This window comes from Siniperca chuatsi, linkage group LG5 (assembly GCF_020085105.1).
Source record: "Siniperca chuatsi isolate FFG_IHB_CAS linkage group LG5, ASM2008510v1, whole genome shotgun sequence".
NCBI lineage: Eukaryota > Metazoa > Chordata > Actinopteri > Centrarchiformes > Sinipercidae > Siniperca > Siniperca chuatsi.
In genome coordinates this window covers 25,640,335-25,665,367 of record NC_058046.1, presented here as the reverse complement: position 1 = coordinate 25,665,367, position 25,033 = coordinate 25,640,335, and the positions used below count along the sequence as shown (strand labels likewise).

The 25,033-nt window shown below is 38.6% G+C and overlaps 1 protein-coding gene across 1 annotated transcript; it reads right to left on the bottom strand.

Moving 5' to 3' along the window:
- Nucleotides 1-4,647: 4,647 nt before the first annotated feature.
- ndufs4 (NADH:ubiquinone oxidoreductase subunit S4) lies at nt 4,648-24,814 on the bottom strand. The gene is made up of 5 exons (XM_044197054.1): nt 24,659-24,814; nt 20,586-20,664; nt 6,585-6,757; nt 6,200-6,273; nt 4,648-4,854 (listed from the first exon to the last, which is right to left on the bottom strand). Exons 1-5 carry the CDS (start codon nt 24,739-24,741, stop codon nt 4,751-4,753), a joined length of 513 nt encoding a protein of 170 aa, XP_044052989.1. The 5' UTR covers nt 24,742-24,814; the 3' UTR covers nt 4,648-4,750.
- Between the last annotated feature and the right edge of the window lie 219 nt (nt 24,815-25,033).

Below are 25,033 nucleotides of genomic sequence, written 5' to 3'. Positions count from 1 at the left end.
TGTGTTCAGGTGGAACCATTGGGCTTTGGGGCTGAGTATTGCCAGGCTTATCCTTTAAAGTAGATATATTCCAGGAGATTAGGTCCCTTCAACATCTGTTTGAAAGGTTTTTTCATCCAAATGTTATTTTCTGACTTACCTTTCATCACATCTAGCCATGCAGATTGTTTTGGTTTTATTTGTAACTGGGTCATCATTTCTGGAAAACCATCTTGCTGTAGATTTTTTTTTTTGTGTGTGTGTGTTTTTTAGAGCACCACAGATGAAACTCCATTTACTTCCATTGTATTGGGTTGGCAGCATAAATCTAAGAAATTTAAAAATTGTAGCAAATAAAACCCAAACTGTCTGCATGAGTAGACACCATGTAGGGGTTGTGAAATAAAGGATAAAGAATAATGTATTTGCATTGTTGCCCACAAAGACTTCATACACCCAGAGATATTAAAGAAAAAGGTGCCACGGTACAACACTATGGTAAAACCTCTGATGGTAAAAAAATTATTATTAAATTATTCAAATTATCTCACGGTATAAATCATCATATTGCTCAGCCTTTTAGGTGTCATTTAGGTGAACTGACCCTTTAACAAAATTGCTTAGATTATTTTGGAAAATAATATAAAAATTAAAGATAATATGGCATAGCCGTTTTTGTTGTCTCACAAAGGATAATAAATGATGCAAGCATAATAAACAGTACACTTCAGGGAAACAGGTTCTTTTCAGTGTTGCTGCTTGCTATGAGCTTTTGTTTGAAAGCCAGAACTCATCATCAATCTGTGATCTGTGCCCCAAGCTCCAGTCCACACAGTGTGCTGAAAACACACACACACACACACACACACACACACACACACACACAAGGGAAGCAGGTCTATGGCTGTGGACGAGCAGGGTTGCACGCCTCATCGCCTGGGTTGGGGAGTTCACAGTAGTGAGTGACCACAGACAGCAGTGATCATTAGGTCATCGTGGGTCAGCAAGTGGTTTGCGTGAGTGAAGGTGTGTGTGTGTGTGTGTGTGTGTGTGTGTGTGTGTGTGTGTGTTATTTAGAGAAGCTCTATTAAACAAGTAACATCTTGGCATGTGTTCAAACTTTCACATCAGGTCATCTGTCCAGTTGCTGAGTGGAAGCAGGACGCACAGCTCTATAATGGCCTGTGTGCTTTCCAACAGACTTTTTTTTTTTAATGACAGGAGGCTGAACTCTATTTATAGCAGAAACTAAAAACAATTCATGGTCAATCAAGATTTCTTCCCAAATGGAAAACGCCATTTGTAGACACAGAACTCCTACGGGAATTACTTTACTTACTATCTGGACTCTTGCATCATGTTTTTTCTTTTAGTTTTTCTTCTTAAATAAGAGAATTTTTGCAAAAACATTTTACTCCTGGGCGCCACATTTTCCTATCAGATCTATAAAATTTCAATGCATGATTGAATGAAGTGTAACACAGATTGTGGTTTGTTTCAGCATCACCCGCTGCAGAGTTTTTTTATTGTATCTTCCAGCTGGTGAGGCCAATTATTACTTAACCCATGAAACAATAAAACATTATGACACTGAAAACACTATAAAACACTGTAATAGCAAGCAGGTGCTGCACTGTATGTTGCACATATCAGTTGTGGCAAATCCTGTATGGTCTCCAAATCTACTGGGCACATATGCAATCTATGTGCTATGTGTAAATATATTAAACACGCTGTATACAGTATGGATTAATTACAATTAATTAACTGATTAATCCTGTTTATACATGTTGATTAGCTAGCAGGCTACTTTTGTGTGTTTCTAAAAAAAAAAAAAGGGTTGGTTTAGCCAAATGACCAAAAAACAAAAAATTGCCACATCAATACAGTGGCGGTAAATGGGATTTTGTTTGTGGTGCTCAGTCACATCTTTTCAGAAAACACTCTTTTTAGAATCACTGTCCGTGTTACGGGGCCTTCACACCCAAAGTGCAAGTACAACATTGCGCAGAGCAAGGCCATTATTTCTTATGAAAAGAACAGCTGTGCGTGCCACAGTGGTAAGCACTATGTTGATTTTCCACCAGGTTATGTGGCAAAGTTAAACTGAATTGAATACACTGATCTCCACAATGCGCTTCCAATGGGTGTCTGGCATGAACAGTAGGCGGTAGTTATGGCGGTAACAATTTAACTGTACAGAACCTCAGAGGCAAAGTTCCTTTTTGTTCATCTCTGAATCCCCGGAGTTATGTTAATCTGTTATCCGATTCTACCGAGACCTGAATAAGAAATCTCAAGCATGGCATAAAATATCAGAGAGGACGAGGATATCAGGATATATTTTTTTAAATTCCGATGTCCGTAGCATCCCACTGAGCTGCTTTATAGGATTATGTGCTGCTCTTCATGTTGCGCTCTACCTCCACAAACTCTTAGCTCTTGCACATGTTGTCTTAAAGCGCTGTTTCTCTGGATAATCCACAGAACAGGCTGTCAACACTTTTCATTGGGACTATTTTTGTTGGTAGACAACTGAAAACTGCTCATAGCAACGTCTGTGGATTATCCAAAGTAACACTGACACTGATTCTGGAGAGAGATGTTGCTGTTGAATTTTTTTTTTTTAAAGCACCACAAACATAATGGCATTCATCTCCACTGTATTGGGGTGGCAGCAGAAATGTCAGAGACTGGCATCTAAAACTCCGGGCAAATAAAATGAAAACTATCTGCATGGCATGATACCACTATGGGTTAGTATTTTGTAATTCAAGTGATCCTACCCTTTACGTATGGTGCTAGTGAATTTATTACAAATAAATTAGACAAGAAGTCTTGTTATCAACAAGTGATGTCAGTATATTTTAAATATATGTATCCTTGCAAACATATTTTTTCCCCTTCCTAACACTCGATAACATTGTTTCTATGGCTATTGAACTATTAGGACCGTGTATTACTAAACACTGTAAGCCAATGTTTATGTCCTGACTGATCACAGCACTTGTATCGCCGATATTTGCGTTGTGATGATTTTGAACAATGCCACCGCACTGCCGTTCTCATCTCACATACATTATTGTGCTTATGGGCCAAGACGGGCGGAATGCTTTCAACTTTTATGATACAAAGTTGTGCCAAGAGCATTTTCCCCGCTGCTTCTCTCCGAGGGGATTTCAAAGGGGAAAAGCAACACATGCTGTCATTCATGTCCTGCCATTCAGATGGGCCATTACGCTCATATCAGATCGGCGCTTTTGATGTGCAGAGTGACGGAACAAAATAAATAGCAAGCGCAAGGCTGTGAAAGATTTGCAATGCAGTGCGTTAATTAACGAAGGGCTATACCAATTAGGCACCCATGATTGGTGTGTGAATGTCAGCGCAGTCACGCAGTTTGGGACTCGGCGCAGAGTAACACCACTGTTTACTGAACACAAAGAGCATAAACAAGCACTGGCAACAAGTACAGTGCCAAGTGCAATAGCTGGCCATTTCAAAGAATTTATGGCTTTTCCAAAGATCTCAACTTTATCTCAACAGGGAGTGGATCATAGTTAACTATTTTATTCGCTTCTTTAGAAATTTAGTTTTTTGGCAAATAAGATTAAAAGGGCCTTTTATCAGTATGTGCTTCATATAAAACATGCCCACATTAAAAGCAGACTAATTCTCCTGCATTAAAAGCCTCACTTTTTTCTACCATTTGGAATTCAGCTATAAACCTGGGATATGTGAAAAGGATGGTTAAGACTTTTGAACCTGACCCAAACAATAGAGCTAAAATTAACAGCTTTTTTTAAATGATGGTGTAATGTAGAGCTCCAGAAAAGTTGAATTAGCATCAGTTGAGTGGCAGAAAATCAATTGGCAACTATTTTGAAAATCGATTAAACATTTTAAGTTATTTTACAAGTGAAATGCCAAACATTCCTTAGTTTTAGCTTCTCACTTGTGAGGATTTGCTGCTTTTCTTTGTTGTACATGATAGTAAACTTGAATATTTTTGGGTTTTGGACTGTTGGTCAGACAAAAACAATTTTGAAGATGTCACATTGGGCTTTATGAAAATGTGACATGTGGCATTTTTTTCTATTTTTCTGACATTTTATATACCAAACAATAAATAGATTATTCAAGAAAATAATCATCAGATGAATTGATAGTGAAAGTAATTGTTAGTTGCAGCTCTAGTATTATGTGGATCATTGTTGTCAGTTTAAAATTTCTAGTACTTCCAGATAAATGGTACCAAAGAAATCAAAATCACATGTTGCCGTCGCAGGTCTCACTGAAAAGGTAGTGGTTAGCATTTTAGGTTAGTGCTCAGCAAAAACTCTGTAACCTCATGGCACAGATGTTGTAGTAAAAAAGCTGTTCCAAGTTGCTATTTAAATTCCAGGTTTGCTACTCACCAAACACTGAAACAATTCAGGTAAAAGGATGGAAACAAACACTCACGCATGAAAAATGTCACTGGTTTATGCCTTCAGATATATTTATCCCTGTGTTTAAACAGGTTCTAATTGTAATAATATGTTCCCCTTTGTTTTGCTGTTGCACAACTCGACCCAGAGAACAAACACTTCATTAATCGAGTAGACTACATTAGGTAGTCAGTAATGAGGTGAATGTTTGAAGAATAAAGCGATAATGACTCAAATATTTGGTTCACACATATATAATTATGCATTTATTGACAAGAATGATACAGGTCTCTTGTGGGACAAACTGAGGTCAAGCCAAGTAACAGATGGGTGTCTTCAGTTTACTTAGCAGACCTCCTGGTCCTCTTGTCCCAAGAGAAGTTTGCGCCGTAGGATTTCACCCGGGGCTTTGCGGTCCTCTTGTCCGTTATATCGTAGCTCCAACCTGAAGGAAAAACATCAGCGTAAGTGATGGGGGCAAGAACGTCACGTATATTCACTTTGGATGAGCTCCATTCACAATGAGGTGTTTTGTAGACATCAGCAGGCTGTGTGTAGTCAGAACTGCACTAATCACTTTCATGGTGCAATAAACAAGAGTAAACCAGTTTCCTTTGCTTAGTTTCAACAAACTTTCCCAGATGGTTCAGTTCTCTGAGTCGAGGTGAACTTTCTGTTGAGCGTTGCTAGACAGAAAACTACATCAATCATGTTTCAGTTTTGTTAGCCCATCGAAAGTATTATCTTCATGTTTTATTACTTGATTTGTTATGAGACCCACACGTTGTCATCAGGTGTCTTTGTTGGCATAAAGGTATTAACAGGTGCTGTTTTACTATCATCACTATCACCTGATGACGATCCTGGTTTGAAAGGTTTAATAAGCTGTGAACATATAAAAAAAAAAATAATAATAATACTGTCAATATCCAAAGCGTATGATGGTATCTGCAACAGAAAGAGTCGAGTTTATCTTCAAGAATGTGATTACTGATTTATCTCTCCTGAGAATAAACTGCAGCGTATCCATTTAGAGGATTAAAGGATAGAAAGTTCTGTTATCCAGCTTTTCATGCCTGGTTTCCAAAATTGAATGTCTCACATATTCATTGTATAGTTTATCCATTGATATACATGAATACATTGTGTACATTATTGTATTATGCATATAATTCATGATAAATTATGAAAATAATTATCAAAATAATGTTTTGTTAAAAAATTAAACAAAAAACTTTCAGTTACCATTCAGGATGGTCAAGTGCTCCAGTGATACTTTGCATTATGTAAGATGCTGTAACTGATTCAATCTAAAACAGAGTCAAAGTGCACATTGATCCAGATTAAATCTAGTTACTCCTGCACTGACCAAATCACTCTCTGATGCAGTCAATGCAGCAAAACTGGCAACCACCTCACTTATCAGCATCACAATCCTCCTACTAACAACAGTAACTTACTACTACTACTCCTAATAGTGCTACTAATACATCAAATATCTTTATCTTAAAAATGTACTTAAATTGTGTTCATTTAAAATGTAACTTACTGTCTGTACAGGCTGTTCATTCATTCTGTTAATTCCACTGATTAAACTTTGGTAAAACTCCAAGGGATGGTGTGGGTGTCATTACTCCATTATGTCATTTTTTGTAAACTGATTGGCCATGATTAGTGGAGGCATCACATTCACTGTTATATTTTGTTTTATACAAAAGTCTTGCTTTAAATGTTGAGGTGGATGTTCCATCGAAAATCTTGGAAATGTCAGATTATTTTTTTTTATATACCATTTTTCTCAGCAAAAGCGATGGCATCTTCCTTGGAGGAGAAACTGAGTACCATGTTGGATAAGGGATCCCCACTGCAAGGCAAAAAGAGCTGTTAGTCACATAATAGTCACATAATTGGAGGCAAATATCATAAACGTTTTATGATCCAAAGGATAGAAGGTGTCGCATGTTGTACAGATTGTAAAACGCTTTGAGGCTACTTTTTGACTTTGGGCTGTATAAATAAAGTTGACTTGACTTAATACCAAAAAGCACTTGCTAAAAGTAATGCAATCCCCAATTAATATAATTATCAAAAAAGTATCATCATGACACAGAAAAGAAAACTAATCTCATTTCAGTGTATGTGCTGTAGAAATTGGCACGTGTGGGAGGTTCTTACGTTGACGCCCAGCCCATCAGCGGGTTCTCCCAGCGCTCTCTGGTATCAAAGTCCATCTTCCACTTTTTGGTGCTGTTGACTCCTGACTGCATGGCCGTTTTGGCGGGCACAAAGATGTGAACCTTACGTGTTTTGATGTGCTCCTCTGGGACCCCTGTCAAAGTGGTGATGTCCTAAGGGACAGACAGAAATAAAGGACATCTTCCTGTAAGTAACAGCGTTAATGGGAATTTCAGCCTGCTATCCATTACTTAATTAATAGAAAAGTCCTATAATCACGTTTGATCGCACTTAATAACAATCCCATGATACTACCCATACTGATTTGTAAACAACTGAATGAAAACCTTAAAAAAACGAAGTAATGCAATGGTCAGTAAAGATCTTTAAATCTACAATAATGAATTATTATAAAATGTGTATCAAGTAAAAGATTTATGGAGAATTAATAAGTCCAGCCCCTTTGTAAGCGACAGAACATGGAACTTTGAACAGGGTTAAAACGAGCACTCAAAACAGAGACCAAAAGCAGTCAAACCTTCCCATTTATGCTGCCATGTGTATTAAAATAACAATAATGGACATGTTTTTGGTTGCAGACCAGCCAGCGGTCTTCCAGAACCATTCTGACTTTCATTTGACTGATGTCTTTTTCTTTCCCTGCAAAAGGATAAGAGTTCATGCAAAGATATATGCGTGTGTTGAGAAAGGTCATCTGAAAGTTAGCTTGCAGGTGTTAAAAAAAAAAAAAAATACAACTTCGAGCTCTGACAACGAGTTCTTAGTGTCAGAAAAATGGGGTTAGTAAAATTTTGAGTGGCTATAAAAAGTACTTTATGTTTTATATTTTTGTACTTCACATCAATCTGTAGAGATTTATTTTCACTTTTAAATATCGGGGTCAAAAATAAGTCAAATACATCTTCAGTGTCAGAAAAACGATAAAACATTAAAAATCCAAGGAGTGGAACACTTTATAAGCACTGTAAAATAAACTAAAAGTTTGGATTGTATTTTATTATTTTTGTGATCTGATGTTCACTCTGTGGGCATTTTTGCCTCTGCCAGCACGACTGTTACAACTACATATGAATCTTTCCTGTGCTTTAACCTGTCAGAGTTTGGCTGTGATTTTATTATTTTTTGATATGCTGCTTGTAAATGTCCAATGGTGTTCAATGGGCTGAGTACTTCTCTCAGGGAATAGTTCAGTAATTCATATTTTTGATTTTTAGACTTTAAATATGTGTACAATTTTTGTATAACTACTTAACGTAATTTTAAAAACAAGAAACAAGAAGAAACCATAGCTTACATATGTGAAGAGGTCAATACTGGAGAATAACAGAACAGAAGAAGAAGAATATAATAGCCATCTTTATGCTGTTATTCATACTCTTGCATTGAGGTGGATGAAATTAATGCCTAATACTTGAGGTGATTTATTCCAGACCATCAGAAAGTAGGCCAGTGCAACAAGAGGAGGAGGAGGGGCCTTTGGGCGTACTAAATGCATATTCCTGAGCAACTGGAGCCCCTTCAAGCTCCTATCAAGGATCTGGTCCAATTCTTCAGGGAATTAGCAAACAAGCAATGGGAAGTCGGCAACAAAACACAGACGAACCTCCCAGCACGCAGGCACCAGCCACCCAAGACTGAGAGCTTTCCAGGGCGCTCTCCTTTCAATACAAGAATTTTACACATTTCAATGGCCATTACAACTTCAAAGAATCAAATTTTCATCATTGTCTGTCATCTGCCAGTTGATTTGTAGAAAGGGGGTCGTTTTGCATGAACTCTACACAAAAGCCCGCCTTTCCTTTGGCAAAGGAGCTTCCAATGGTATTAAAGCCTAGTAAATTACAGGTCCAACTGCTAAACTACTGCTCGTTTCAGTGAAACATCTTTTGCCATGCTCAGAGGCAAGAGCAGACTGAATTTAATCATAAACAAGATCTGCACATTGAAAAGATTGTTAAAATGAAAGGGAAAGGACGAACAAAGGGGGGAAAAAAACTTCACAAGTGCTTGGTAATTATTTCCGGTTGCCCTATCTACTTAACCTTAACAATTCCTTCTTGTCACAGAGAGGAAGAAAACATGTTCTCTTCACCCAAAGGGGGTAATGGTGGACATTTCATGACACAATAACACACAAGACTGTGAGAGAGCAACAAAATGAGATGCCAGGTTGTTTTTTTTATCATCTTGGAGTCTGCAGCAGGTGATCAAAAATGTTTTAAAACGTTGCTTTTTGCAGAATATAAGTTTTTATTTTCAATGGATAATGTTCAAAAGACCTGTACTCCAAAAGCGAGACGTAAGAAAAATTTCCTGAGAGTTTTGGAGAAAAGACAAGAACCATTAAAATACTTTGTACACAGTGGACCATAACACATTTGGAGTTGTGAATCGAGGGGGTACATTTTTTTTTCTTTTTTTTTTTTTTTTTAAACAAAAAGTACCTTTTGAGTTGAGGTAAATCAAATTTGCAGTCAGAAACATTTAGCATTTAGTTCTGTGGTCTGGTCTGTTCTGGGGGATAGATGCATGAAAATCCCTCTCCGAGACGTATTAGAAATTATACCCTTGGGATTAGCAGGCCAGACTATGGTTACGCATATGTACGTTACATAAACCATAACTGACACATGAGGCCCGTGTATAGTAAACTGGTGCAATAATTTGTCCAGATGTAGCAGACCTTAAATCACATCTTAGGCGTGGATGAGCACAAAAGGTCCTTCACGAATGAGGGAGGATGTGTCAAAACAAAAGCTCTGCCAAATCACTGAAAACACTCCGCTCATTATCTGGCATTGTTTGCGGGAATACGAGTCTAGACTTCTATGATACTTGCATGCATTACACTGAAAGCTAGGAGGGTTATCGGCATAACAGACTCACCCACAATACCCGGATTCACAAAGGGAATGATTGTGGCTGGAATGTGGTGTGTTCCCAGGAAGACTAGAGCGGGCCATCACAAAAGGAAAACCCACACGGTGGGCACTTTTTCTTCTGCCATGTACAGGAAGCAAAATGAGAACTATCAAGCTTGACACTATTCACAGGGCCTTCACGGGGCCCTACAATACCTGGCTGGGCAGGCAGAATGCCGGGCTTAAGAAAGGGGTGAAAAAGGCTGGCAAAGTCTCCGTCACGTGAAAGCGTGTCGATATTTCTGACACCTCCAGGCTACGTGCCAAATAAAGAGCATAGGGGCTTGTTGCTGTGGGGCCGCTGGGCCCACCAGAATGCTGAAAGCTGGTACCCCTAATGCTCCAACAGAGTCCTGGGAGGGAAGGTTTCTGTGTAAACAAGGTTCAAAGATATCAACATGCTTAAGTGGTAAAAAACTGAAGGAAATAATGAGATATCAAAAAGCAAGGAAAGTAAAAAGAATAGTTTTCTTGGGGGGAGTTAAGGTGCAAAATGTCTCTAAATCAAACACTTGTGGAATAAACTATATTTAGATTAATGTGAATAACACAGAAGTGTCCTTCGTACTGTTATATAAGCTCTGGTGTAGATCATGAAAATCAACGAAACTGACTTTTTTAAAGTTACAAGATGTGATGTCCATCTTATTCCACGTGGTAGAATCCATTTAAAATGTTTGGAAAACAATAAGAGGATGCTAGCCTGATGATCGGACTGAATTGCCATTTCGTTTCACTTCATTAGTCTGACATCCTATTCACGTTAGCATTTTCTGTTTGGGTTGTTATTTCACCCTAACCAATAAGCAGTGGGTGACGTATTTGTCACATCACATCGGTCAAAGAAATGTGCTGATTTAAAGGAATAGTCTGGCATTTTGTGAAATGTGCTCATTGGCTTTCTAGGCTAGAGCTAGATGCGAAGATCAATATTATTGATATCTGTCCGTTACATATGAAACTACAGCCAGAAAGTGATTAGCTAAGCTTAGCATAAAGACTGGAAACAGCTAGCCTGGCTCTGTCCAGTTCACTAATTAACACGTTACATCTCAGTTGTTAAAAGCAAACCAAAGTGGAAAAAGTCGACTTCCAACAATCTGTATAGCTGCGTCAATCTCATCCATGCTTGTCAAAAATATTGTAGCCATTTTTCTGGTTCTGGCACAGGAGGGTGACGTCCCTATTCTTAACCCCAACTACAAAGCTCTGATTGGCTCTTGTTTTTCAAACCAGGGAAACAGCTGTCATGAACACAACACCAGACCAAACTGAATCACTAAAAGAAATTGGAGATGTGGTGGGAAGAAACCAGGCTAAGAGAAAACATCTTCCTCTATAACTGTATATGTCCTTCACTGGACTCTTAAACTGTCTTCCAGCCACTGATGTCCCAATATCGTTTAGAACATCTCGTCAGTTTCAGATGATTTGCAGGTGAATGGTCACATTTCCTGCACTTAAAAAGTGGTCTGCCAGTAAGGAAATATCTCACTTTTTTAAACCTAAAATAAACCATAAAAAGGAAATTCACATCTGTTCTTGCAATGATCCTGAACCGCTTAATTATTAGTTGTTCAATAAATCAGAGAGGTGAGACTATTCAAGACAAAACATTAAGTTACTATATTGACACAAACAGTAGAAACAACATGTTTGTCTGAGACTTTTTTTCTTCTCATAACCAGACTTGAGCTGAAATGATTAGTCAATTAACCGATTAATCGATCAATTAAAAAACTGACAACAATTTTAAGAACTCATTAATTGTTTAAGTCAGTTAATGAAGCAAAAGTACCAAACATTCTCTGGTTCCAGCTTCTCCAATGTGAGGATTTGCTGCTTTTGTGCTCACTGGAAACTGAATATCTTTAGGTTTTGGACTGTTGGTCAGACAGAACAGACATTTAAAGACGTCACTATGGGCTATGGACATTTACTATTTTCTGACATTTCATAGACAAACCAAATAATCAATTAATCGAAAACCAAATCAACAGATTAATCTATAATGAAAATTATCATCAGCAGACACGTGTGTTTTCTAATCCTAGAAAAATAGCCCAGATACAGGGTGAAATTGTCTAAACACACTGGTGCTGACTGTCCTATTTTTTTTCTTGTTAGGGTTTACAAATGTAAACTGAGGTACACAGTGTATTTTCCTGTTAGTTCAGTAACCAAACAGACAAACAAATAAGTAAATAAATTGTCTGTGTCTGTGCATGACTGGCTCAGAAAAAACATTTCTAGTGTCACTCCTACCACATTGTTATGGGTAATGGTGTACAGCGTGACAGCTATGACGCTAGTACAGTCGCGCCTATCATAGCACGAACACCCGTATGCCAAAACTGCAGCTCGGCAGTCAGGAGGGGTCATAAGGTCAGCCGAGCTGAATCATGTTGAGTCGGCATGTGGTGAAAGCCCAAACACATCACCCTTAACCCCCCACTGTCCAGCCAACACCCAGACCAAGAGCCTCACTCATCAGCCTCCGACGGTTCCCACCTTCAGACGTCTTTGAAGTGGAGAAAGCGTGCCAATTACTGATTGGACATAGGGGGCGTCTCTAATAGAAACAAATACTGTGTTGCTTGCTCATGTGTGGGAGTGGTTCAACATTGGAGAACGAGAAGCAGCTGGCATGAGGGTCATCTCGAATCTCACGTTACACATACTGGTAAGGAACGGAAAGAGAGGATAGAGGAGGGGCTCATTTAAGAATATGTCGGATGCAGGCACCAGTTCAAATATTTATTATTAAGTAAAATGCTTTATAAATAATCCAAAACTATCATAATCTATTAAGCAAAAATGCCAAACATTCTCAGGTTTCAGCTTGTTAAATTTGAGGATGTGCTGCTTTTCTCTGTTTTATATAATTGTAACCTGAATATCTCTGAGTTTTGGGCTGTTAATCAGACAAAGCAAGCAATATGAAGACATCCTCTTAAACTCTGGGTACTTGTAACGGTGTATATTTTTTTTGACATTTTATAGTTTAAATGATGACTCGAAAGAATTGTTGATAGATTAATTGATAATGAAAATATTCATTAGCTGCAGCCCTAAAACAGTGCAATGATAGATAGAGACCTTATTTAGCAGTGCACATTAAGGCTGTAACTAATGATTATTTTCATTATCCATTAATCTACCTGTTATTTTCTCAATTAGTTGATTAATCGGTTGGTCTATAGAATCTTAGCAAAACGTGCCCAGCTCAGTATACATACAACAAAAAATATTCACATTTGAGAAGCTGGAAGCACAGACTTTTTTGCTTAAAAAATGACAAACGATCAATCCATTATCAAAGTTACTGATGAATTTTCTGTTACAACTAACCGATTAAGGGACTAATTGTTCTAGCTCTAGTACACACTATGTTGTGAAATTAAAAATGCAACATAAATTATGTTAGGAATTATGATGTTAGCTTTTTGTTGTTATGATAACCTACAATAACTAGACTGGAGAGACACAAAACATTAGAAACCAGACTTATGATAGTGTAAGACACAAAAACTAGTTAGAAAAAATTTTGAAAAAGAGCTGCTAGTTTACAAATAATAATATTGCAGAATAGAATAAATGGAAGTGTAGGCAAACAGCAGTAGCAAGCCTTTTTTTATCCGCTCTGCAAACACAACACTTAGCAGCTAAACACTTCCTAAAACTACCCAGCACTGACAGGGCTGAGGAGTCCTCTTAAGAGGCTTAGTCGCTATAGAAGAGAGTGTCAATAAATGAAATGCTATTTAGTGGATGATACATAATAAAGCCTCGTCTGGCACTCTTCAAACACCAACATCCTCTGACCCACTACTCCAAACTTGAGCCGAGAGATTTTTTTTGCATAAGCGCGCCGTATGAGAGGGCAACCAGACAAAACAGACACTTAAGTTGTCTATGTGCGAAGGAGGGAGGAAGGGTGGGAGATGAGGATGAGAGGGAGAGGAAGGGGGGTGGGGTGGTGAATGTGGTCTGCTCCACTGTAGGTCACTCTGTGTCTGAGGCTAGACAGGCTTAGAGAATATACACCCCTGTACTGCAGACTTAAACTGCTTGTGCTAAATATAACCTCATAGTTTGGATAGCTGGATTTTTACTGTGATTCTGTGTCCTCATTGTCCTACACACAGATTTTCTTGCAATTTCAAAATGGGAAAGCAAATACCTGTTTGAGGTTGCGTGGTTGAGGGCCTAATAACAAGCTCAAAACACATTAAATTCTGCGGAAACTGAGTTCTCAAGTCTCAACTGGCATGTCCAATGGAATAGCCCTTATGGTGCATTGAGATGATCTTGTGTTAACCAGCTTCCTTTGAGCGACCTCTGTATCAGGGAATTTTCTGATATCTCTGGATGATAAATCTTGACTGACAGACTCAGCATCTTTCAATCTGATTTCAATTTAGGTCTTTCAAAACAACCAACAACCTGCCTTTAGACTCAACTACCATACTGCAATCAAACCCCACATCTTTTGTCCAGATGTCATGTTACTTGCCTAGCAAGCACTGTGCTCTAAATTCGCAAGATTTCAAATTAGCAAACTCAAGATGCCAAGCATCAAATGGTCCTACCAATTTAATACTCTCTTCCTCTTCCCATCTTCCTCCCTCCTTCCCCCTCAATTCCTCACACCCTAATAACTGTCCTCCTCTGTCTCGTAAAACCCTAGTGCCTTTAGAGAACTCTATAACAAGGCTTCACAAGCGCTTTAAGATTATGGTGTTGTCTTTATGTGGAGAGAGGGAGTGCACTTGGCCACGGCTGAATCAGGAGTAGACACTCAGATGCTCAGGCATAAGTGGGAGATATTGTATTATCACATATTGAAGCAGCTGCTAAAGTTGTAACCGCAGTTGTTTCTGCAAAGGGCCAGAGAGTAAAGAAAAGTCCTGACTCTAATTGAGGGAGGTCGCAGACATTCCGTGTAAAGCTGTGTATCAGTTGCCAGCCAGCCGGACCCTGGGAGCTGCCCAGCATGCTTAATCAAACAGTAATTGCAAACAAAAGCAGGTTGGCATGGGCAGTCAAGGGAAAAGCTTTGGGCACTGGAGCTACATCACGCAGGTCTTTTTATTTGGCATTGTTTCTGACATTCAAAGTTTTGCTCATACAAATCTCAAACTTTAGGCAGGTTTTTCATTTTTGTGAGCTTTTACAATTTGAGGAAAGATCTGGCTGCAACAAATGACTGTTTTTGTTATTTAATCTGCTGATTATGGTCTTGATAAATTGTTCTGTCTATGAAATGTCAGAAAATAGTAAACAAAATGCCCATAACAATTTAACATCATCACCTTATGTGTTTTGTCCTTCCAACAGACCCAAACCCAAAGATACTCGATTTACTATCACATAATACAAACAAAAGCAACAAATGCTCACAATTTAGAAGCAGAAACTAGGGAATGTTTGGCTCTTTAAAAAAAATAAATAAATAAAAACTTTAAACCTGAAATAACTGATATGTCTGGCCACTTGGGGGCAGTGGAAATAAGCTGTGAACATAAGCTGTGAACACAACACAGCTTGTTTCCGCCATGGGTTTATATGGCGAACTTGTATGCAACACATCCATCAGATATGGAAATATCTGGGTCTTTAGCTGCTAAATGCTCCACTAGGTTCACCAGCTATTTGCCATCTTTGTCTGCCTGCCGTTTGCTGCTGAACAGGTAGTGTACAGTTGGATTTTAGAGCTTTTTTGCTGAAAAAAGCTGGCTGTTGCTGCTGAAAACAACACTGATGACAGCTGTGAGAGCAGCTGTGAGAGAACTTAAACAGTAAAGTTGCAAGCCGTAAAAAACAAAAAAAAAAATGAGCTGAAAGATGCTTTAAAGCTCAGAAATGCAGTCGGGTGATACTTGTGGATTTATCACTACGAGTGACACCTGCCACATTACACGTAGTCTTTTGATCTATTGTTATTATAAAAACATTGATTATAGCCACCTTGATGACTAATCAATTATCAAAACAGTTGCCCATTATTTTTCTGTCTGCAGCCTCCAGTAAAATTGTTCACAAATGCCATTAAAAATCCTCTTCACTGGATTAGTTCATATTTTTGACCTGCAGGATATTCTTGCCCTTCATAGCCTAAATTTGCCTGTAACGGATATGCCCAAACAAACAGCAGAAACGCGAGTTCCTGTAAAGTTTGCATTTTTTGGACAGACGAGAACTAAGGACAAGATAATGAGTATCACACAAACTTCAGACAGAGTTTTTGGAGCAAATTCAAAATATCATTTGCCCAGGCCAAAATGCAACCTCATCTAAATGAGGTTATTCAGAAATGTTCACTACAGAACAAGCGGAACACCACTTTCTCCTCGGGCTGCTCGAGAGAGACAGCGTGCGAACCCAGCATAACCTCTCAGTGGATCGAGACCTTTGTTTGATTGGTCTAACCAGAAAGCAATTCACACTTATTGACAGCCTGATGAATGACTAGCGTGCTGACATACACTGAATGCCCAAAAGGGAGAGTGCTCTCATTGCCCTCTTCCATGTGAGACGGAAACCACTGTACTGTAAACAGCTGAGGGCCTCTCTTTTTGGCCTGTCTGGGTGAGCATTAGAGTACTTCCCGCCGTCGACAGCAACAGCATGCCACAAAGGAACCTCTGTGGCCGACAACACTGAAGTGGCCACTGTCTTTTTCGTGAGTCTCAGGGTGTCTCACAAACTTTTTTCCATGCAAGCTTCTTTTCTTTCACCCCCTCCCCATTTTTTAGAGGCCCTTTTTTTCCTCTCCTCTGCTGTTCCTCTCAGTGGCCCCTACTGAGAGGACAGAGACAGACACTCCGCCCAGCCAAAGGTTTGTCTGCCAGTATGGTCAGCTTTGGTCTGGAACAAAAGCGCACTGACGCTGCCCACACACAGAACCCCAAACAAGTCCAAAACAGACTCCCACATTCTCCCCAAACTCCCTCTTACTCCATTATCTCCTATCTCCTTCGTCTTTTAATGACAAAGCATTCACTTCAAAAGATCCATCTTTGTTTTGTACAGTTGGTACATTGCTAACCTTGGTCACTTCAAATGCATGCATATTGGTGTTTAGGCTGTGCATTAGCACTTGATTAAAAGAAGCACCAAAGACCCTGTCTCATGAAATATAAAGCTAAATACAGCTGTACCACATACTTCATTGAAAAGGTAATTCTGAACAATGACTTCATAGTCACCCGTTGACCTGAAACCTGGTCCTCAAGTGCTTTTGGAGCTACGCTGCGTACCCAAGCCATACCAGTTGACAAGTGGCAGACTGCTCACAGAAGTCATGAAACAAAGCTACAGAAAAACACAGCATTTTAGTTTCATAGGGAATTTATCATTCAGAAACTGAGAAACCCGGTTTCCGTAATCCGGGCAGGGGATTAGAGAAATCTGATTTTCACAGTAAACGTTTCCTGGATAAAGATGATTTCTTGGCCATGTATAACCAGTAGGGTAGCAACTAACAATCATTTTCATTATCAATTAATCTGGTGATTATATTATCGATTAATTGTTTAATGTACAAAATGTCAAAAAAAAATTAAAAATTCCCATCACTATTTCTTAGAGCCCAAGATGACATTCTAAAATTGCTGGTTTTGTCTGATGAACGGTCTAAAACCCAAAGATATTCAGTTTACAATGAAAAAAGCATCAAATCACTGAAATGGAAGAGCAGGAACAAGTGAATGTGTGGCATTTTTGTATGAAAAATTACTGAAACGATTAACTGATTATCAAATTAGTGGCTGATTAATTTTCTATCGATCGACTTATTCATTAGTCGATTAATCATCATTATGAATGACAAAGACAAGAAGTACTGCTGTAGCAGCAGGGAGGTAGAATCAAAGCAGGACAAAAATAGCCCCTCCAAGTCTTAGAAAACTGGTTTCCACAATTCAACATTTGACTATTTGTCAATATATATAGGTGGAATTACAGTAATCAGGTTACTACAGTGCATGTAAACACATTATCCGATTTCCTGTGTAACCTGGTTTCTTGTGTGTATGTACACATACGGAATAAAATTCCACAAGCATTCCGCACATTGTGAGTTCAAAAATGTTATAGAAGTGCAATGCTAAATCGATGGAGTACTCTTAATTGTATTTTCATCATTAAGCAGTATACACAGTACGGAAGAACAGCTACAATGTTCAGGATAAAAAGCAAAATACCTGTAATTCTGGACAAAATCATTCTGTTGGGTGTAAATGTTTTCAGCTTAACTAGGTAACAAGAGCACCAAATGTATGATTACACTAACAAATGGGGGCACCCCAGTAGCTCACCTGGTAGAGCTTGCGCCACATATACAGTGTGAAATAGTGATTGCCCCCTAAACCTAATAACTGGTTGGGCCACCCTTAGCAGCAACAACTGCAATCAAGCGTTTGCGATAACTTGCAATGAGTCTTTTACAGCACTGTGGAGGAATTTTGGCCCACTCATCTTTGCAGAATTGTTGTAATTCAGCCACATTGGAGGGTTTTCGAGCTTGAACTGCCTTTTTAAGGTCATGCCACAGCATTTCACTAGAATTCAGGTCAGGACTTTGACTAGGCCACTCCAAAGTCTTCATTTTGTTCTTCTTCAGCCATTCAGAGACCCCACAACAACATCCAAAGAACTGCAGGCCTCACTTGCCTCAGTTAAGGTCAGTGTTCATGACTCCACCATAAGAAAGAGACTGAGTTCCAAGACGAAAACAACTGCTGAGCAAAAAGAACATTAAGGCTCGTCTCATTTTTGCCAGAAAACATCTTGATGATCCCCAAGACTTTTGGGAAAATACTCATCATACCAACAGTAAAATATGGTGGTGGTAGTGTGATGGTCTGGGGCTGTTTTGCTGCTTCAGGACCTGGAAAACTGCTGTGATAAATGGAACCATGAATTCTGCTGTCTACCAAAAACTCCTGAAGGAGAATGTCCGGCCATCTGTTTGTGACCTCAACCTGATGCAAACTTGGGTTCTGCAGCAGGACAATGATCCAAAACACACCAGCAAGTCCACCTCTGAATGGCTGAAGAAGAACAAAATGAAGACTTTAGAGTGGCCTAGTCAAAGTCCTGACCTGAATACTATTGAGATGCTGTGGCATGACCTTAAAAAGCCAGTTCATGCTCGAAAACCCTCCAATGTGGCTGAAGTACAACAATTCTTCAAAGATGAGTAGGCTAAAATTCCTCCACAGCGCTGTAAAAGACTCATTGCAAGTTATTGCAAACTCTTGATTGCAGTTGTTGCTGCTAAGGGTGGCCCAACCAGTTATTAGGTTTAGGGGGCAATCACTATTTCACACAGGGCTATGTAGGTTTGGATTTTGTTTTCCCTTAATAATAACAACCTTCATTTAAAAACTGCATTTTGTGTTTACTTGTGTTATCTTTGACTAATATTTAAATTTGTTTGATGATCTGAAACATTTAAGTGTGACAAACATGCAAAAAATAAGAAATCAGGAAGGGGGAAAACACTTTTTCACACCACTGTACAAAGGCTGAATCCCTTCCCCCTTTCCTGTTTCTCTGTGGCTGCACTATCAAATTAAGCCCATAAAATAATTATAAAAACCAAAAACAAATTTAAGCTGCCTCAAGGACAATGGAGCATAGATGACTAACTCCAACCTGTGTGCTCTAATGTAAAAGTAATAGTGTGGAAACATTATGGATTTTTATGAAGACGACAAAACAGAGCTGGATAAAACCTGTACAGTATGCAAATTGTGTCATGTCAACAGTGGCAATGCAACTAACATGCAAATCAACCTGCTGTTGTTTATGCCAAACAAAGAACCCTCAAGCAAGTGCCAAAGTTTCTACACTTCAGAAAGAGCAAATTAAATCACAAGTAATGTAAATAATCACTGCCAGCTGGGTTTAGGCTCAGTGTTGTACACATTGGAGGTAAGATACAACACACGTTATGGCGATACTTCACTACAACAACAATACCCTCACTCATACCACCTCACTATTGTATTGGTGGATATTAGTAATTATGTTATTGTGTGGCTGTAGAGTTAAGAAAACATATGGAAATCAAATACTTAGATACATCAGGATCCATCAAAAATCATTCTGTAATACTCATTGCACCCTAAATCAAAATAAAATTGAATTTTGAGGTAACTAGAGATTCCCAGCCTCATCACCATTTTCCTCTATTAGTTTCTAATGGCCACTGACTCTTGAGTACATAGTTTGTAGATATAACTTGTCAAACTGTAAGTTGGAAATGTGTAAGTGACCTCAACTGATTTATTAATGCTGTTCTACAAAAGAATATAATTGAAAACACCAAACGAAAAGATGAAGGTTACACAAGGTTAAAATGTTCAGTTTTTGTTGAAAATGTTTTAGAGAGGTGTTGATTCAACTTCATGATCATTTTGGAGGCCATAGTTTGTGGTCCTGTTAAAAAATACTGCATTATTCTGATAGGTGGTTTTTATATCAAGTGTATCCTTACTGACATAGATGGGGTAGACAAAATATTAGAAAACAAAAACCACCATAAAAACTGTACATTGTATATTAGTATGTAACTGGTGTAGTGGAGACACCATAAAATGTACAACATGGGTATGCATTCATTAATTATCATAAACCTTTTATGTTGGTCCATACCCCAAATTATGTTGCTTTTTGAATTTAAATTAAAGCTGATCTGCATTTCAGTGACACTACACATTGTCATATTGTCACATTAAAATAATTTTTCACCTAATCTCCTTTAAGTAAACTATTCGGTAGTTACAGTAACTTCTTTAATAACTTGTCATCAAAATTTGGGAGGAGTGCGAAGAGAGGATTAATGGGAGCTGTGAGCACACACAGAACTACCAATGATAACATTTGCCATAACCATCATATTGTTACAAAAGCCTACTGTCTAATATAAGCTCATTTTGGCAGCAGATTATGAGAGTGTTTTAACAATTTTTCCAGGAAGGTAATTGGAAGACAGTAGATCAGACAAACACCAATCCGTGTGTCACGTTGAACAGGGAGGGATCCTTACCAATTTCTCATCAACTGTAATAAGTTGCGTGTCTTGTCCTGGTTTCTCTGCCAGCCTCAATGTTGATGTGCTTGTAGACCTGAAAACCATTAGGTAGACATTACATGCAAAGCACAAACTGCCAAAGGCATACAAGCAACAAAGAGATAAATTACACAAACAAGTTACACTCTGTAAACACAGACTATCTTGGAGGAAGTGGTGGGGCGAGGATACAGTGAAAAGGAAGCGACAAGGAGGGAATCCCCCCTGCCACCTATTAGTTCTGTCTGGTGAATCTCTGGCAGACTCTCGCTCTCTTCCTAATGACAGGACGTGCTTAAATGTTGGCTGCGGTCAACTGTCAGGCGAGGACTGTGTAGCTCTTTGTGAATGTGCAGCCGTGTCCTGTCACAAAAAAGCAATGTGCCATCATGGCTCAGCCAGGGAAGTGCTGCTCCTTAGACTGCACTCACTTACAGAAAAATGTTTAATAGATACACTTGTATCTCAAGGTTGGATGACCAAAATGTTGTACAATTAATTTCTGTGCTGAAACGATTCGTTCATCAACAGATTAGTCAATAGTTTGAAAATAAATAGATTCAACTTCTGATAAGTGATTATTAGTGCCAAATATTTGTTGGTCTCAGCTTCATAAATAAGAGTGTTTGTCTACTTTTTCCATTTCATGGTATTATAAATTAAATGCTTGGAGCTTTTGCCTGCTGAGCAGATGAAGTACACGATTTTGCAAGTTCACTTATAATATTTGACAAAAGGCTTTCAATGTAGTGAGTCCCCGGGACCCACAGGTGGTCATTTCAATGGGTCCCCAATAAAATTTGTGTTTTCTGACAAATTGTAGTGTTAAATTTGTGTTTAGGGAAGGGTATCATTAGGATTTTATTGATACTACTACCCTTATCTATGCTCTTATTGGTTCTTTTTCATTACTCAATTTAAAAAAAAAAATCTTTAAATACATAGGAATACATTCAGAAAAGGATTAGAATTTAATATTTTAAATATAATTAAATGTTGTTTCTAGAGCTGCAACAGCAAAGTTACTATATAAACTCAATAATATTTCACTGAAAACAAATCTAAAATCATATTCCTGACATCAAAACACTGAGTGAAGTTTAGAAAGAATTAAGAACTCAGACCTCAGTGAGTATCAGTCCCTCCTCCTGTCTTCTGCTGCTGCTGTAATTCACTGCAGGTAAGTTACCGCTTGTAGAGGGAGGAGGGGCTGGTTTGTCTCAGCCAGCAGTAAGTTAACAAGAATTTGCCAAATTTTAAAATAGATTTGTAACAACTCACTATTAGCCGAGCTAGCTCGCTGTGCTTGTGTAAACGTAGCACCGGTGGATCAGACAGACAGAGCAGATTAAAATATCGCTTTCAACATGTTCACATGCTCACGAAGGTTTTATTGCACTTACTTACAGTAACAAGCGGAGTTGTCAACTCAAGTAATCTTCACCGCCTCTCTGCTGTTCTGACTGCGCTCTGTGTGTGTGTTTGTGTGCGTGTGTGCTCAGCCCTGACAGAGAGAGCAGGTGAGAGGCTGCAGCTTGATAATAAATTGCACCAAGTTTTTTGATAGTAAGGTTTCTTTAGTTTATTTATATGATTTCAACAAGTATTTGCTGTTCAAAATGTAGCATTGTCAGGGAAAAAATAGGATGCGTCCCCTGGACGCGTCGATAGAGAGTTTACTGTGTCCTTTCGGATTTTAATGCATCAGAGACGCAGGACGTGTACCTAACAACATCACTGCTCAAAGGTCAAAGACGAATTGATTGATCAGTCAAAAATGAAAATAGTTTTTAGTTCAAGTCTCAAGTAATTCTTATTACTTTTCAAATTAAGACCATGTGCAGTTTATTCAACTGTTTCTTCAACTATCTGCCTTTTCACTTACTTTGCTTTGTTGAAATTTCTTAGCCAACAAACTGTCTTAGTAATTAAAGGCATCCATTTCTTATCATCAGATCACGTTTAGGTCATAAAATGTATTCCTAATTTGACAACTGAATTTTCACTTGGACAACACCATCTATCTTTTGGTTAAGCAATGCAATCGAAATTGTCATCTGTTATTTAATGACCTCATCCTGTGCATGATGAGGCCAGGGCTAAATTATAAAAGCTGAGAAGGCCATTGTGTAAAGAGTATGTCTCACATTGTTATATTCTGTAAAACAAAACAAAACCTAAAAGCTGTGTCCGAACTTTTTGACTCACCGGCCAATGGGACTGGTAGATAAAAAAATCCACCGCCAAGCATATTTTTTTTCAAAATTCTACTGAAGTATTTGCTGTTAAATGTTCTTAAGAATCAAACATAAAAGTAATGGGTAACACAGGACTTTCACAGAGGAGACTGGAGTTAATTTCCCATCTGAAACTGTTTTGTGCCTAAACTTAACCAAACTGCGACCGTCACCTGAAATGTTTCTCAGCAGGCTTTATTTTAAAAGTCTAACCAGACGTTGCATATTTATTGCTAACTTGACCACAGAATGAGAACGTGTTGAAAATGTGACACTACCACGCCTAGGCGAGGCAAAACGTGACATTGCCACAGTGGACCAGCATGTGTATTACACGCTTTGGCGTGATACCGGGTTGCAGCAACAGACCGAGACGATCAGTTTCACGGCACTATTTAGATGCGTATGAAAACACATATGGTAGTGTGTGTGTGTGTGTGTGTGTCAAACTCTGACACAGACAGCAGAGGACAGAAGCAGCCCGTAACTGACAAAAAAGGCGGTAGAGACTCTCAGCATAGTTTGTTATTATATGACGATTTTGATACAAACATTTACCCGCCAGTGTGGTGGATAGCCTTCCGAGATTACTCGCCAAACGGAAAATCTACCCACATTGGCACTTGGCGGGTGTTAATTTCGGACCCTGCTAAAAGTACACAAAGAATTTATTTCCCAAAATCATAAATACTATTTACTGCCATTTCATTGTATCAAATGTTATAGAGTATCTCCCAGCTTTATGCCAACCCCAGATAATGCTCTTTCCTATTCTATAACTAGATACACATTTAAAAGAAAAAATACTTCTTGTCACCAAATCATTTCCTGCAGCTGATTTCTGGGTGGTCATTCTAACTATTGATTAAATAACATCGAGATTAAAAAAAATTAGATAAGATTTTACTGATCAGTGTGGGAAAACGTTTTGGAGCACCACAAATTTGTGCAGGAAAATAAGATATAAAGTAACATTACTATGATCAGATGTAACTTCAGGAGATATAACCGTTATTATGTGTGCAGTAGTGTGCAGCTCACAAAATATAATGGGTCTGATGACTATGAAAAACCTAACATTAAGTGCACATTGTATACACATTAAGAATAAAACTGAAATGAACACAATGTGTCCAGTGATGTTATATCTAAAACTAACTGTAACTCATCATGCAGAGTCGTGTCTGTTACTGCAAATATTGCAGTGTCTAAACATCAAAAAACGTAGACTGTGATGTGTTATTTTGATGCTAGTTGTTAACTTCCTTGCAGCCACCAGTAAGATCCCTACAGCTAACTGTAAGGTTAGCTGTGGTGGATTAGTCAGTGTTATTGGCCTTTCCGGTGAGGTCTGTTATTAAATAAAGTCTCCGTCTCGCCGAATATTAGTAAAGGTATGCAGCACATGTTGTGTGGAGCAGTGAGCAACGTTAAATTGCGTTAGTTCTTAAACTGATTTCTCGTTAGACTTGCTAGACATAGAATTAGCTAATTAGCTGGCTAGCCGAGTGCTGTAAGGACACGGGATAACATTGACATTAGCTAATAGGCTAGTCACTTTATTTGAACGTAGTTAAGTGTATAAACTCACATACTGTGCCCAATAAAGAGCGAAAACATTTAATATGCTTTATTTAAGTGGTTTATGCTTTCACACTGGCTAGGTTGCAATCACTTAATAGCCTGTGACATGCCAGTCGTAAGGCCTCCTTGTTTCTCCTTTAGTCGACTTGAAGTTAAATATTTCAAAACAAAATTACTCACAGTATCACGCGCGAATATAAAACTAATAAACAATTAATAGTGAATTACCTGATAGGATTCAGGGCCAATTTAGAAGCGACATTGATCAAAGACAAACGTCCCAAGCCGAGAAGTGACATTGAGGACGCCATGATTGTTGTCAACAATGACGTACGGCGGCGGCGAAGGAACAAACAGTACGAGCGGGTGATGGAGACAGCTGGCAAAGAGATGGAGGGCTGATGCAAGCGACTAAAATTACTTTACAGGGATGTACTACATACCGCAAGACATGTCCAGACATATCTAGCCTCTATTTACGCCACTGATGTTAGTTTCAGATCGCAAATAACGATGATGACGATTAATGGAAAGAAACTCAGCACATCCAGAGGAACTTGCCTTTGCTTTTGGCATCTAGTAATTGCTCCATACTCCTGAAAG